Source organism: Copidosoma floridanum, unplaced genomic scaffold (genome assembly GCF_036245765.1).
Source record: "Copidosoma floridanum isolate Cflo_tuat_1 unplaced genomic scaffold, Cflo_Japanese_pri ptg000032l, whole genome shotgun sequence".
NCBI lineage: Eukaryota > Metazoa > Arthropoda > Insecta > Hymenoptera > Encyrtidae > Copidosoma > Copidosoma floridanum.
The window spans coordinates 4,836,788-4,849,978 of NW_028321909.1; the positions used below are offsets into that span (position 1 = coordinate 4,836,788).

The following is a 13,191-nucleotide window of genomic DNA, read 5'->3' on the forward strand; positions in this document are numbered from 1 at the left end:
CACGTTCGAATCTTATTAAAAAATAAAAATACATTAATATAAAGATGAATACATAGTAAAAACTATCAGCACTAATTATTTTTCTTTCTTTCCTCCATCTTCAGCCAAATTCCATCTGCTGCAGTTAAACTGAAACTCCTCTTTGAATACTCTACTGGATACTGCGTTTTCTCTGAAAACTTGAGAACAAACTTCTGTAAAAGATGGACAATGACGATTTTTGTTTCCATCAGAGCAAATCGATTTCCTATACACTGCCGAGGTCCTATGCCAAACGGTAAATATGTGTAAGGTTGGATTTTACTTTTGTTAGTCTCACTAAATCGGTCAGGATCAAATTTTTCTGGATTAGGATAGTATTGAGGGTTGTGATGGATTGCATAAATGGGAATCATCACGACCGTGTCTTTTTCCACTCGAAGCTCAGGATACCCCTCCATTGGGGGAGGAAGTGTGCAATCCTTGGTGCACCGTCTATTGGTCATGCTCGCTAGAGGGTATTTCCTCAACGCTTCAGTAACAACCATGTCCAAGTATTTTAACTCCGTCAATGATTCGTAGGTTATCTTTCCATCATTTCCAAACTGCTTGTCTATTTCATGGTACAACTTGTCTTGAATATCACGATTAGCTGCCAACTCAAGAGCTAAGAAACTCATCAAATTGGACGTTGTTTCGAAGCCAGCTATGAAGAATATCAAAGTATGGCCCACGACATTGTCCATAGTTATGTCAAAGTCGCTAGTTTTATTGTCCATTGCGTCGATCAGCAGTTGAAGCATGTCAAGACGAATGATACCATTTTCTTTTCTCGTTCTGATTGTTTCCTCGATCAATCTCTTGAAGAAACGATCGGCGGCCTTTGGAAAAAACGTAGTACCGAATAGTCTCATGATTCTTGGAAAGTTCAGCAGTAATACTATTTTGAGTATCCACAAGGGCTTGCCAACCGACGTGGCGGACTGGCCATAAGCGTAAAACTCATTGTTCCAATCTTTCAGTGAATTTACCTTGACCCCGAAAGCTGATGTGGCTATCACGTCGTTGGCGTATCTTTTAAATATGTCCCTGGCTTGAAAGTCCTTTGCTGCCTGCAATCGAAAAAATAGTCTGTCATATTCCACGGACCAACCCTAAAGGGCTTAAAACCTTACCTCGGGGTTCTCAACAAAGTATCGAACAAAGTCGTGAGAGCATTCGCTCATCAGGTCAAACAAAAGCTTCATCCTGGGCGCTGTGTAGCTGGGGCTCAAGGTTCTCCTCGAGTTTTTCCACTTCTGACCGCACAGCGAGAATAAATTGCAACCGGCAATCGGGTCCATTTCTTCGGTGACAAAGGGTTCATGGTCCATGAAATTATCAAAGTTTTTGATACAAATGTCGCGAATCAGCTCGAGATCTTTGACAACGATTGCTGGCTTGCGGAAATCAAACATGCCGTAGTATCGGGCTTTCGGGTGTCGTTTGTAAAGGTTCAGCGAGTGCGTGACGAATGACGATAGTCCAAAGAATATCGGATAATTGTGGCCCAGAACAGGTACCAGCTCCAGATGCAATGTTTTGCGCTTTTTCCAATACGTGTACTGATTGTATACTGTGCAGGCTGCACATAACAGTAGTGCCCCCATTATCCCCAATGGTATAAGCAGCAGAGGCGTCATTTTGGGCCAACAATTGTTTTCCGCTCTACTTGTAATTACTCAAGTACTACTTGGCTCTGGAATGGGATTGAGTTAATTCACTGTAGTAAAAATTTCAATGTTACTTTTCTTAATGTATATCTTTATCATTTATTACGTTTTTACCACAATCAATCATTGATATGCACCTCGTAGCATCTTAAAGTAGAAAACTGAAAAATGTAAGTTTTTTCATTGATTGTATCTTTTATTTGATCAATTGCATTGTATTATCTTTTTTTAAGTCTTGGGTACTATAAAGTATACAATAAACATATAAATAGTTTGAAAGATTGGTATTATTTTACCTTAAGAAGGGTATTAGAAACTTAAATTATTGAAATAAGTAACACAATACTCCCTAAATTTTCAACATTTCTCAAAACTGTATACCATTTCCTACAACAAAGAAAGCTCATCGGCAAACAGAATAGCTATCCTTGTCTCGTTTAAACATTGTCATTTTAAATCTGTATGGTAATCTTTCGAAACCATCAAATGCCTGTTGATAAACTAAAGTTCATTCAGACATATATGAGTAATAATTAGAGGCAATAAACATTGTTTGAATGAACTTTTACGTATTTCACAATTGTTCGACAAGTAAAAAAACAAAGCTATCATCAATCGAGCAACATATCTCTTGGATTATTTTGCCACAAATACGCTGACGCATCACTTGACACGCTAAAAACAATAAATCATTGATAATTAAAATTGTTTCTACTCGTACAATCGTATCAAGTAAAGACTCAACGTAACAAAATTACACACCCACGCGCGCGTACCCCAAACAACGGCTTAAAACTGCATATAGATATACAACTGACTCGTGCCAGGGCAATCATCTCACTCACGAGTTACATATACAATCACTCACTCGAGCTCTCCGGAAACGCAGCAGCATGCAACTTTAATTTCGATAAAAGCTTTCGAGAACATCTGAAACGTGTTTTTCCATCCTCAAATACTCTTATATTTCCCACACTTGCGCTCCATTGTATCATTTACACTCTATTTTAAAGAACAATAATCTTGGTGTAACAGTATGAGCCACAACAATAAAAAACAAACATCCACGTACTTGCCCGTACGCGATGAGTCATACACAATACAATCTCGTGTGTGATCGAAGAAAAAAAACAATCACCACGTCAAGGGCGATCGAAATTTTTTGCCACACATTACGCAAGTTTGCGTCAAGAAATCAGCGCAGATATCGAGCAAAGTATTGAGCGTTTAATTCACGGACGCGTTTATTATATATAGACGCTACAGCGCAGTGGTCAACTGCGTTACTGTGTGAACAGTGTGAAAATGTGTGCTCGTAGAAGGAGGAGCGATTGTTGCGCTGCGACGGTCAGTTGATGTTAGCAGCGATCAATTTACTCGCTTGGTAAATAAGGGGAGCAAAGTGGAGGAGAGAGAGGTGGAATGGGTTTGCAGGGGGAGTTGGTGTTTGCTATATCTCGTAAAATGTAAAAAATTTGTAAATTTTTATTTAAAAAGTAAGACCATAAATTAAAAAAAAAAATTTTAATTTCATTCATTTGAATAATTGATTTTAATAACTATTGAACTTTGAGTCATAAAGACAGCAGCACAAGAGGCGCTGTGAGGCAGAGTGGTTATTTCAAGTGGGGTAGAGTATGTTTTTTCCCGTAAATTGGGTCACACGGGATAACGTGGCAAATCAGTCTCAAGGATTGTCAATACATTTGACTAACGAGACTCTTAATTAAAATTTTTTAATACGTATGTTATCGCAGACACAAAATTAATATACTACATAATAATATCTAGGTAATGAGTCAACATGAAATGTGATTGGAAAACCAGCACAAAAAATGTTTGATACTCGTAATGAGCAAAATGTTCGTACATCACTGTTAAAAAAAAGAAATTATTTATGCCCAAATATTTATACTAACATTGGTGGTTAAAAATTTAAGTCATTCGAAGAAAAGATAATATACTGAGCAACAATTTTCTCGTTTGTTAAACGTATAACTGTACGCGTATTTTGTAGATGAAACATGAATTTTTTCAAATTATATTTAGCTTACATTTGTCATCGTTTTGCGTTGTTTCTTTTATACGATTAAACATAGTTTTTTTTCTGCTCAGGTATGATCCAATAAAAGTAGAAGTTAGTTCTCCAACTTTAAGATAACTTTATGAGAATGTCAAAATAAATTTCACCAAAAATAAATAAAATAAGCTTTAAGTTTTTCAGTATTGTTTGAATTTCACTAAAAAACAAGCCAACTCCGCTTCGAAAAATTCACCTTTTAAGCACAGTATTGTATGAAAAAGCTCTAAATTTCCTCGTAAAAAGCCTCATTCAGAGTCCAGATTGTGCCAAAGTGACTCATCAAAACAAAAAAGAGCCAATCATTCTGGATGTAATCAATTAAGTGCAAAGCGACTGCAGAGGATACAGTTTCGCAAAAACGACCACGCCTGGGTCACCGAAATAAAAAGCTCAACCCACATCGAAGACGTGACAACACGTCCCTTTCGAATAATCAAGTACAAGCACGGCATCACTTTCTGTTTTCCAGCTTCGAAACTCGCCCGGGATCTTCAAAATCCAAGTTTCCCCTGAGTCCCATCCCAGTAAAAGGTCACTCGTATGTTAATGCCAACTCAAAGCACGAATGAAAAAAAAAAAGTATTCTTCCGTTTATTTTCATCGGCATCGCATGGTCTGGAATTCCCACGTGGCGACACTCTTTTCCTCTCGGCGCTTATCTCTTTTTGACGCATCGGTGGTTTTCATCAACTTTGCGTGGGTAGGTACATAAATGTTCGTGAGCAAACTCAAGCTCACGGGGGAGTAAACAGGTTGTAGCAACTAGTTTTTTCTTTCCCCTCTATATTGGTAGTAGCGGATAGGAACTCGTATATTGTTGTTGCTCTTTGCGTATCTCTGCTCAGCGTCTGTTTGGAGTACAGCCGGAGAAACTCGCGGTATTTTCACACAGAAGTAACTTTAAGGCGCAAAAAAACTCTTTTGCTTTGCCGCGTATAGTTGTTACGGAATTTTCAGCATATAAGCGGAGTTTGGGTTGTGTTCCATTTTTAAAATTCTTTTTTCAGTGACTGGTGGCAAGATTTCGAGATTTTGACCAGATAGAGATGTATACTTTAATCATATGCCGTGAAAATGTACAGAAAAAGCTGTAATCTCTGTATGAGGATTCTTTCTGTGAAACTCACTCTGTAAAGCACTTTTAAAACACTCACTCTGGAGACTAACATTTGAAGCACATTTAAGATAATCGGTAAGGTATCTTTTACATTTTTCATCGATAATTAACCATTTTAAGTTATAAAAAAAATGACTTTTGAAGAAAGATTTCATACAGAGGGACAATATTGAACATGACCAATCTTTTAAATAGTATATCTTAAGGCTCAAACTTAACATGATATTGAAAGAAAGCCATATCATCTAAGAAAAACATTTTATAAGTATAAAAATCTCTTAAAAAATATTATCATGTTGGTCACACCGTGGCAAGTGGTAGTAAACCAAGGAAAACAAAAATTTCTAGCATTCAAGCTCGAAAACATGTGGTCTGTTTAAATCTTTATGTCGTCTAAGGCGGGCGATCCTCTATTTAGACTGATATTTCAGATTTACCACGTGTTTTATTTGTGATGATTCTATGAAAAAGATTTTTTTATTAATTTTTCTTTGTAGTGGGAGACAAAAAAAGCCTTTCCACGAAAAATGTAAGCTCACACAAGGTACTTTTAAGTCACATGAATAAATTTCGAGCAAATTAAATTATTTAACATTCGAAAGATAAAAATTTAACGCACAAACAAGACGATGATTACTATTTGGCGTTCCCTATAACGCTAAAGTGAGTTTAGCATCTAACGAGGACGGTACTCATGGGAGAACTATTTGCCCAATGCCAGAAACTTCATTTCGCGGATTGCTATTTTTTCAAGTGGACTGTAGTGCTTGGGACGGCTAGCTGAAAATATTTGTCTCGCAAAATATTCAGTCGAACCACTACACGTTTGTCGAGATGCGTTTTAACGGGTCGATCTAGCGGACGTTTTTTGTTTGTCAAAGGAAGGGAATAAATAAAGGGACAGTCGATGAAGCGAAGTTTCTCGACGAATCGATGCATCGGGCCGTCGCAGATTTATCGGGAAAACGCGGGGAAATGGATTGTTGAGGTTGGTCGGTCTTTTCTTTTCACCCGTGCACGCGCATCGTGATTATTTCAATTTACGTTTTGACACGTGTTGTGTGGAAAAAATGTAGATTGATTACCCGCACGTCGTCCTTTTTAAAAGGCTCGTTCGGCCGAAAACGACGGGAATTGATGGATCGATCGATCGAGGGGACGCTTCGATGGGCAAATTAATTTAATTTCATGTGTATATACCCGGAAATGTAACGAGGCGCTTTTCATCGATTTTATTCGGATAATGTACGTAACGTTGAATTAATTCCGTTCATTAGAATAACTACGTTGCCTTGGTGCTATTGACATCATTTTCGTGTGAATTACGTATGATGGAATCGGTTTCCCGAGTGGGTCAAATAACCAATTTTTACCTTTCGACGATACAAAATGAAATATCGAAAAAGGCAAACTTTTACTTACTTGGACTGCTTTTACGGACTGATACTAAAATATCAATTTCAAGACAAAAGGGTGGATCTTTTTGAAAATGGTCCGCTATCCGAAAGCTATCCGTCAACCAGAGAAAATATCTCCTGCGTCCCATCTCCCAGATCCCCTTTGACGATATGAAATTTTTCATAGCCAAGACTGGATTTTCCCTAATACGGTCGATTCGCTAAGTATGAAAGAGATGCGGTTATCGCGGGGATTTGTACATTTCTTCAATTTCTTGGCACGTGGCTCGACGAATTCTAAAGAATGATATACCCTTACTGCGAATTAATCGTCGCAAAAAGCGGTAAAGGCGGGTTCGCTCCGTTGGCAGCTTTGAAAGGGTCATCAATACTGCTTCGATTATTCTCTAGAGGGGATTTAACGTACTTTTAGCCATTTATTTCAATTTTTTGTTTCAATTTTATTTTTGCGTCGTTGTAAATGAGTATACATTTTGCATCAATATTAGGTGAAGTTAGTGCACACGACGTTTGATACTTTATTTTATTTTTCTGAATCTTCGTGATGACCTTATTTTACTACTACTCGCGAATTCTTGTAACTTGCAATAAAAAGTTTTTATCTTGAACTATTTTAAAACCCGTATTTTAGCGAGTGAATTCCATTTCTTCTCTTCAGCAAATGATATCTATATTTAAATGCTTTTTGTGAAAAAAATCAAAGGATTCTAATGCTAGTCGTAGCAAGAGACAATTAGTCATTTGATTCTTGAGACAAATTCAACCACTAATACCTTTAAAAAAATACAGCAATTTATAGACGTAATGTGAAATAAACTCCAGAGCTTTATAATTAAAATCAGAAAAAAGTCGGTTTTCACAATTGAAGTTGATTAAAAAATTCAGACTCGGCAGGATATATCGCTGCACATTGCTTGCAATGTTATTTTTCACAATTTTTTCAGTCCGCACAATCTGAAATTTCTGGACGCAAAAATATCATTGATATTCTCATAAGATTCTTTAACAGTAAATATCTTTGTATGATCGTTTCTTTATTTCGTGCACGATTTCAAGAAACAGATAAGAACAAAAATTGGAAGGATAGGCCTGCGATACATTTGGGCTAAAGCCGTGAACGAGATATTCCTCCAAACTTTGCAGCATCACCACCACCTTCAGCATCATTGCTAGCAGGAAGAGATAAGACCGCAGCTATCCTACATCCTCTCCCTTTTTAATTTGAAATCTCTCTTCCACCTCGCAAGCGATAGCGTTATACTTGCTCCCTCCCACGCATGGAAGGAATTTTTTTTTTTTTTTTTTCATACTTACGACAGAAATTTCCTTGCGAATAACGCCGGTCCGAAAGAAGATACAGCGGTAGCTCGAGATTTTTTCCCCGTAAAATGACAGCCGTGGGACGCGACCCGCAAAAAGGAGCGAGCTTCTTCTCTCAAAGTGGGTGGCTTCGGGAGGGCAACGGAAGAAAGTCATAGCCAAGCGTGTCGTCCCCAGGGATGTAGAGCGAAAAAAGTCGACTTTTCGTTTTGCATGCCCTATATACCTTTCTTTCGATTTTTTTTTTTTTTTTTTTCCTCTCTTTCTGTGGTCTTTTTTCGATGTGCGTTCTCTGATCGGCTTTTTTCCATCCATTCGCACTCGGGGAGAGGCGGAACAAAAGCGATATTTGCCCAGAAGAGAGGGCCGTAGTGCAAGATCGGCGCGTTGCTATCGTATTACTTTCGCACATCAAGACAAATGTGTACTCGCGCGACTTGCTTCTTCTTCTTCGTCTTTTATTACTTCTCGTCTTTGTTCCCTTTCGTTGCACCTCTTCCGCAAGATCGACGTCAATTTCCTTTGGCGGAAGAAGAATCGATGGATCCGCGCAAGCGGAGCGTTTTTTTTTCTTCGTTCTACGGGCTCTTGAATCTCGGATTGTGCAAATCGATCCTCCGATACCTGCTTTTAATCAAGTGTGTGCTCGCGACGAAATGAAAATATCTGCTTGTCAATCTCCGTGATACGTTTTTACTTGAAAAAAAAAATTTTTTTTTCAGTCAATCAAGCAATGGGAATGTATCTTTGAGGCAAGTGTTTCTCATTTGTACACGTTTTGGTTTGCTATTCAGCCATTTACCTTTTGCCCTGGTCTTCCTTCGTCGTTACTTTGGTCGTCTGTGGGATTTACAAAAATGAAGCTGAATCGGGCTAACAAATCAGAAATCATTACATCCGTGGTTACGCCAACAATGAAACTATGTTCTCGAAACTCTCCCGGTTCAAGGAGTTAAGTTTTACCGTTCAGTACAAATACGTGGGGGAGGAATAAGGAGCTTACCACGCAACAGATAGCCCACAAGTCTTTACGCATTCAAAACGAAACGATGATAGCTATTCACCTCTACTTTTCTTTGATTATTGTTGATCTAAAGATTATTTATCAAAACGCCCGAGTACATATTCGTAGTTTGTACTCTAAGAAATAAATCAGGCCAAAGTTTATCATCAGTAGGACTCACAACCTGAGATACAAATTCAACAATCACGCAGTGTAACTGCTCGCCCTTATAAAATTTGTAACTGATTCCAATACACCCACCTTAGCTTAATTGATCTCATAAAGTATCAGCTTTGCGTCGATGAATATGTGTAGGAGGTAAGACTACAGTCGGTATGACGTTGTGCCTCTTCTCGTTATTTTGCGTAATAATAGCTGTAAAGTTATCAATTGATGATAATAAGTTGAGGTAAGCCTATCGATGAAGTATAGAAAATCCTGTTGCTAATGTACTGAGTACCCTTGTAGGAAAAAATTATCGAAATTTGCACATCTACGAATAATAAAGCTGCTGAGTCCACATACACGTACTTTTATATTCAAAACACTAACTTCATGTGAGTCAGTTATTTTCTAAAATAATTACTCCAAGTCTTATTAAAATTTACAGCATGAGTATCCAAAAGCATCAACTCTAATGTTAATCGAGCTCAAAGTCATTTCTTGGTTTTTATTTCGTAAAAGACTACCTTAGTTTGATGCTGCTCCAAATAATAAGCATTATTTTCGAAGATCAAAGTCATCGAAAGTTCCTAAGGCTTTTTTCGTCTGTTTTTAACTATTTATTCAATCCTTTCAATCACATTTAATATGCGTTCATTCAAAAGCAAAACCAATTCAATGCAATTGTAATCTTCAGTTATTAAAAATCTCTGTTTGTCAGTAGAACAAAGAAAATCATTCGATCCTCTGTGAAAACTCAGATTTCACCTTTGCGCCCGTATCGCGCGAAAATGTACAAAAACACGTGTAAAAAAAAAGACAAAGAAGAATCACGTCATGGACACTATATAATTGCACGACGGTCTTTGACAGGCCATTTTTTGCCCCATCCCCCTACTGTCGCTTCTGTACTCTAGTCGGACAAAAGAAACAGAATAGCGCAAGTTCTGATGAAAAAAAAAAAAAAAAAAAAAGTTCCAAGTGGCTGGACATCGATGGACGGCTACCATCAGTAAAAGTAAGAGAAAAGAGCAGTGTGGGGTGGAACAGGGGACGGAAGCAAATGAGGGGAAGCGGATTGGGATGGAAAAAAAGTAATTGATGGGGTTTAGAGAGACAGAGCGAGGGATGGACTGGTAACTGAGATTTTGCTTAACCCGTGTATTTCAAGATAGGGTTTAAGAGGTAGTTTAGTTGCAAAGAAAATTTGCAAGTCTTCAATCCCCTTGAAAGGTCACGTAGAATGTTTATCTTGAATAATTCATTTAAGATAAAGGCCTAACTGTATACAAAAACATACTATGAAGGATACGAGAAAACTCTATGCCCATAATATTGTTAGTCTAAGCTACAATTTAGTTAGCAGCTTTTTTTCATTGATATGAATGTGAACACATTTTTTACTATTTCTTTACACAACTGTACATTAAACAAACAAAAAAAGATTGTCTAAGTTTGTGCATCAATATTTTACCGTACATCAATATGTTGTGTTATCAGTTTTTGTATCTTATTGAAACAAAATTTTTTTTTAAGCAGCATTCAATTAAAACATCCAAGAGAAATAACGAAAAAAACATTGAAAAATCAACTTATACCTTGTAACACCAAGAACTCTTTACGTTTGTTTGAATTAATAAAAAATCGTTTTGCTTTACTTTTTAATCTAAAATTTGAAGACACAATGTCAAATGCAAAGCTTGTAGTTACACTGTCGGCTCCTAGATACATGTCTTAGTCCTTTCACTAATTCAAAAGCATTGTACTTTTCATTGTTGTAGCTACTTTTTTATTACATAATAAAAAAAATTTTAAAAAAAATTTAAGGTAACATTCAACAGATAGCTAATTCAGATTACTGTAATGGTGTATAATAGGAAATGCAAGCTAATGGGTTGGACGAAAGAGAGCACGAATGTTGTGAAACACTTATGTTAATTAGCCACCACTTATCTGACTTTAATTGAAGCAGAGGACCCTCGCTCTTTTGAAATTAATTTCACAACTTTCCAAATAAACAATTTTCCTTTGTTTCACAGAGCTCAAGTTGTATTTACGTCGTAAATACTTGATAATTTTGAGACAAATGAGAACAGTTTAAGATGATTTCGGTTTTTAAAAACTTGCTTTCAAAAAAATCTTATACGATAGAAATATCATTTTTTTAAATCTTGAAGATATTTCAAAAATCACCACTTTTATTTATTTTACGATTTGCTAAAAATTGTACTCTTTTAAACATATATATCTCAAAAGTGTTTAATTCAAACTATAATAAAGTACAATCTTTAATTCAGCAATGCCAAAATTTAATGTATTCACTTACGTAACGCGGGAAGAAAACAGCTATTGATAAAAATTAAGAAACACTAATTAGAAGTCAAAAAAGATGACCCTCAAAGTTTTGAAACGATTCAAGGATTTTTTTTGTAAAAGAAGCGATAGTTTTGTAAAAGTGTTGACATAAATAATTTTTTTACAAAGAAGCTCTGTTTAATCTTTGTTAAGGAGGTTTGGGAGTTTCATTCAGAGAGACGAGGAACGGGGAGTCCCCCGGCCCGCGCAGATGTACCCTACCCCGTTTACCGTGCACCTCGCCGTGCACCTCCTCGTGCACCCCACAAACTTGAAACTGTACGATTGTAACTGCTTATATTTTTAAAAAATGCCTGGCAAGGCTTGATTTTTTTTGTCAAGCATCTTCCTTTTACCAAGGTATCTATAAAAACGTTTTTTTTTATTCCAACACATGTATAATATACCCTAATTTCAATTAAAAGGTAAACCTAACCTTGCGCTCTCGTGAGAGACCGTGTTAAACGGTCAATATTTCATAATTTTTTTCTTGAAAATTTCCCCTGGTGAAAAATCTGAAAAAATTCATGAGCACTCCTAATATGCTCAAATACAAGATACATATTTTTGACACGGTTCTCCATTTTGAACTTTTCTCCCAAACCTCCTTAAGCTCTGAGATACCTGGCAATTGTATATTTATTCTAATACCTGATACCTATATCATCATACTTTCTATTATAAGTAGAGATACTTTTCTTTTTTAAAGTATAAAAAGAAGCTCTTTAGTACTAAAATGGGACTTTTCATAACAAGAAATAGTTGAATTAAAAAACGATTGAAACTTTTAGAACGTACATGCTATTCAACTGCTTTAAACTTCGATTCAAACAATCAACCGATGAAAGCTATAAGGCTATATCTCGGATTTGGCAACGTAACATTCTACTTACTAAACCACTAAAAGCAGGTTTAACGTGTCGTTGAAATGACAGCTAACCCCAACACCTGAATCGGACGTAAACAAAGCAATTTTCTCCACTTTCAAACAGAAGCAAAGCAGCTTATTCCGCTGACTTCCTGACAAAACTCGAGCAGTTGATTCATAAATCGAAACAACTGCCCAACAATCGCTCACCGCCAATCTCCTAATCTTCTTAGGCCGACAACACGCAGAACTAGAAAATAACGGCAGCCAAGGCTACACCGGGAAAGAGAAAAGCCCCCTGGTGCACGGGAACACTTAGCAGCCAACTAAACGGTGCGGTGCGCGCGTGGGTATTGGCGATAGCTCGCTTGAGCTTATTGATTTCGTTGTTCTTAACAGCCACTTGTCTTTTATTAGACTTTTAATCTTGTTAGGAACGCGAAAGGGAAAGAAAAAGAAAAAAAAAAGGTTTAACGATTTTGAGATAAGTCGCGTATTTCCTCTTCGTGCACTTGCTTTTGTGCTCAGGTGTATACGTACGTCATCAGCCACAACTGTGTACGTGACGTTGCCTATTTGTTTGAATAAATTTTTGGCCTTTGATCTTTGGTTAATTTTTTTCTGTTGTCGTTGATGCGGCGACCCTAATGATTTTATGGAAAATTGGAACGCTGTAAAATATCCTTTAATCGTTGACCCTACGTGCCAGAATTTGACCAGTTTTAACTTTTTCGACTCAAAACAGATAAAATTAAACATTTCATATAATTTTTTTGCCTTTCGTTTTGTTTTTTCATTATCTTGTATTTGTCGAAATCGCTTGGGTACAGAAATAAGGAAATTGTATTTTGTGGAGAGACACATTGTATACGAAGAGGAAAACTTTTTTTTTATGTTTCAATGAAATAATTTAATTATTGAGAAATCGTTTTACTTTGTACCAAAGTTAAAAAGCTTCGGTGATGGGTTTTTTAGTGACGTTACACTAAAACATGTAGACGTTAAGCTAAACGGACTTATAAAACGACATTTTAGGATTCAAGTGAACTTACGGTGCCAAGATAGTGAAATTAATATTAGAAAAATGTTAAATTGAAATAATTCTTCTACCTTGGTTAATTAAAGAAGCTGCGATGAAGTTGTTGATATTTAGAAGCTATAATAAAATTAGATT

At 36.7% G+C, this 13,191-nt stretch overlaps 2 protein-coding genes across 6 annotated transcripts in view; one reads left to right on the forward strand and one right to left on the reverse strand.

The window, feature by feature from the left end:
* Positions 1-13,191, forward strand: part of alpha-Catr (alpha-catenin related) — a 148,565-nt gene that overhangs the window by 50,801 nt on the left and 84,573 nt on the right. The gene's annotated exons all lie outside the window — the stretch shown is intronic.
* On the reverse strand, positions 7-2,956 carry LOC106645893 (cytochrome P450 9e2). Of its 5 annotated transcripts, none has more exons than XM_089597293.1 (4): positions 2,764-2,956; positions 1,829-1,852; positions 1,155-1,717; positions 7-1,091 (listed from the first exon to the last, which is right to left on the reverse strand). In XM_089597293.1, exons 3-4 carry the CDS (start codon positions 1,659-1,661, stop codon positions 72-74), a joined length of 1,527 nt encoding a protein of 508 aa, XP_089453419.1. In that variant the 5' UTR covers positions 1,662-1,717; positions 1,829-1,852; positions 2,764-2,956; the 3' UTR covers positions 7-71. The 5 variants fall into 5 exon arrangements, with proteins under 5 accessions (XP_089453419.1, XP_089453415.1, XP_089453418.1 ...); XM_089597289.1 differs by having other exon boundaries at positions 1,798-1,852; XM_089597292.1 differs by having other exon boundaries at positions 2,560-2,956.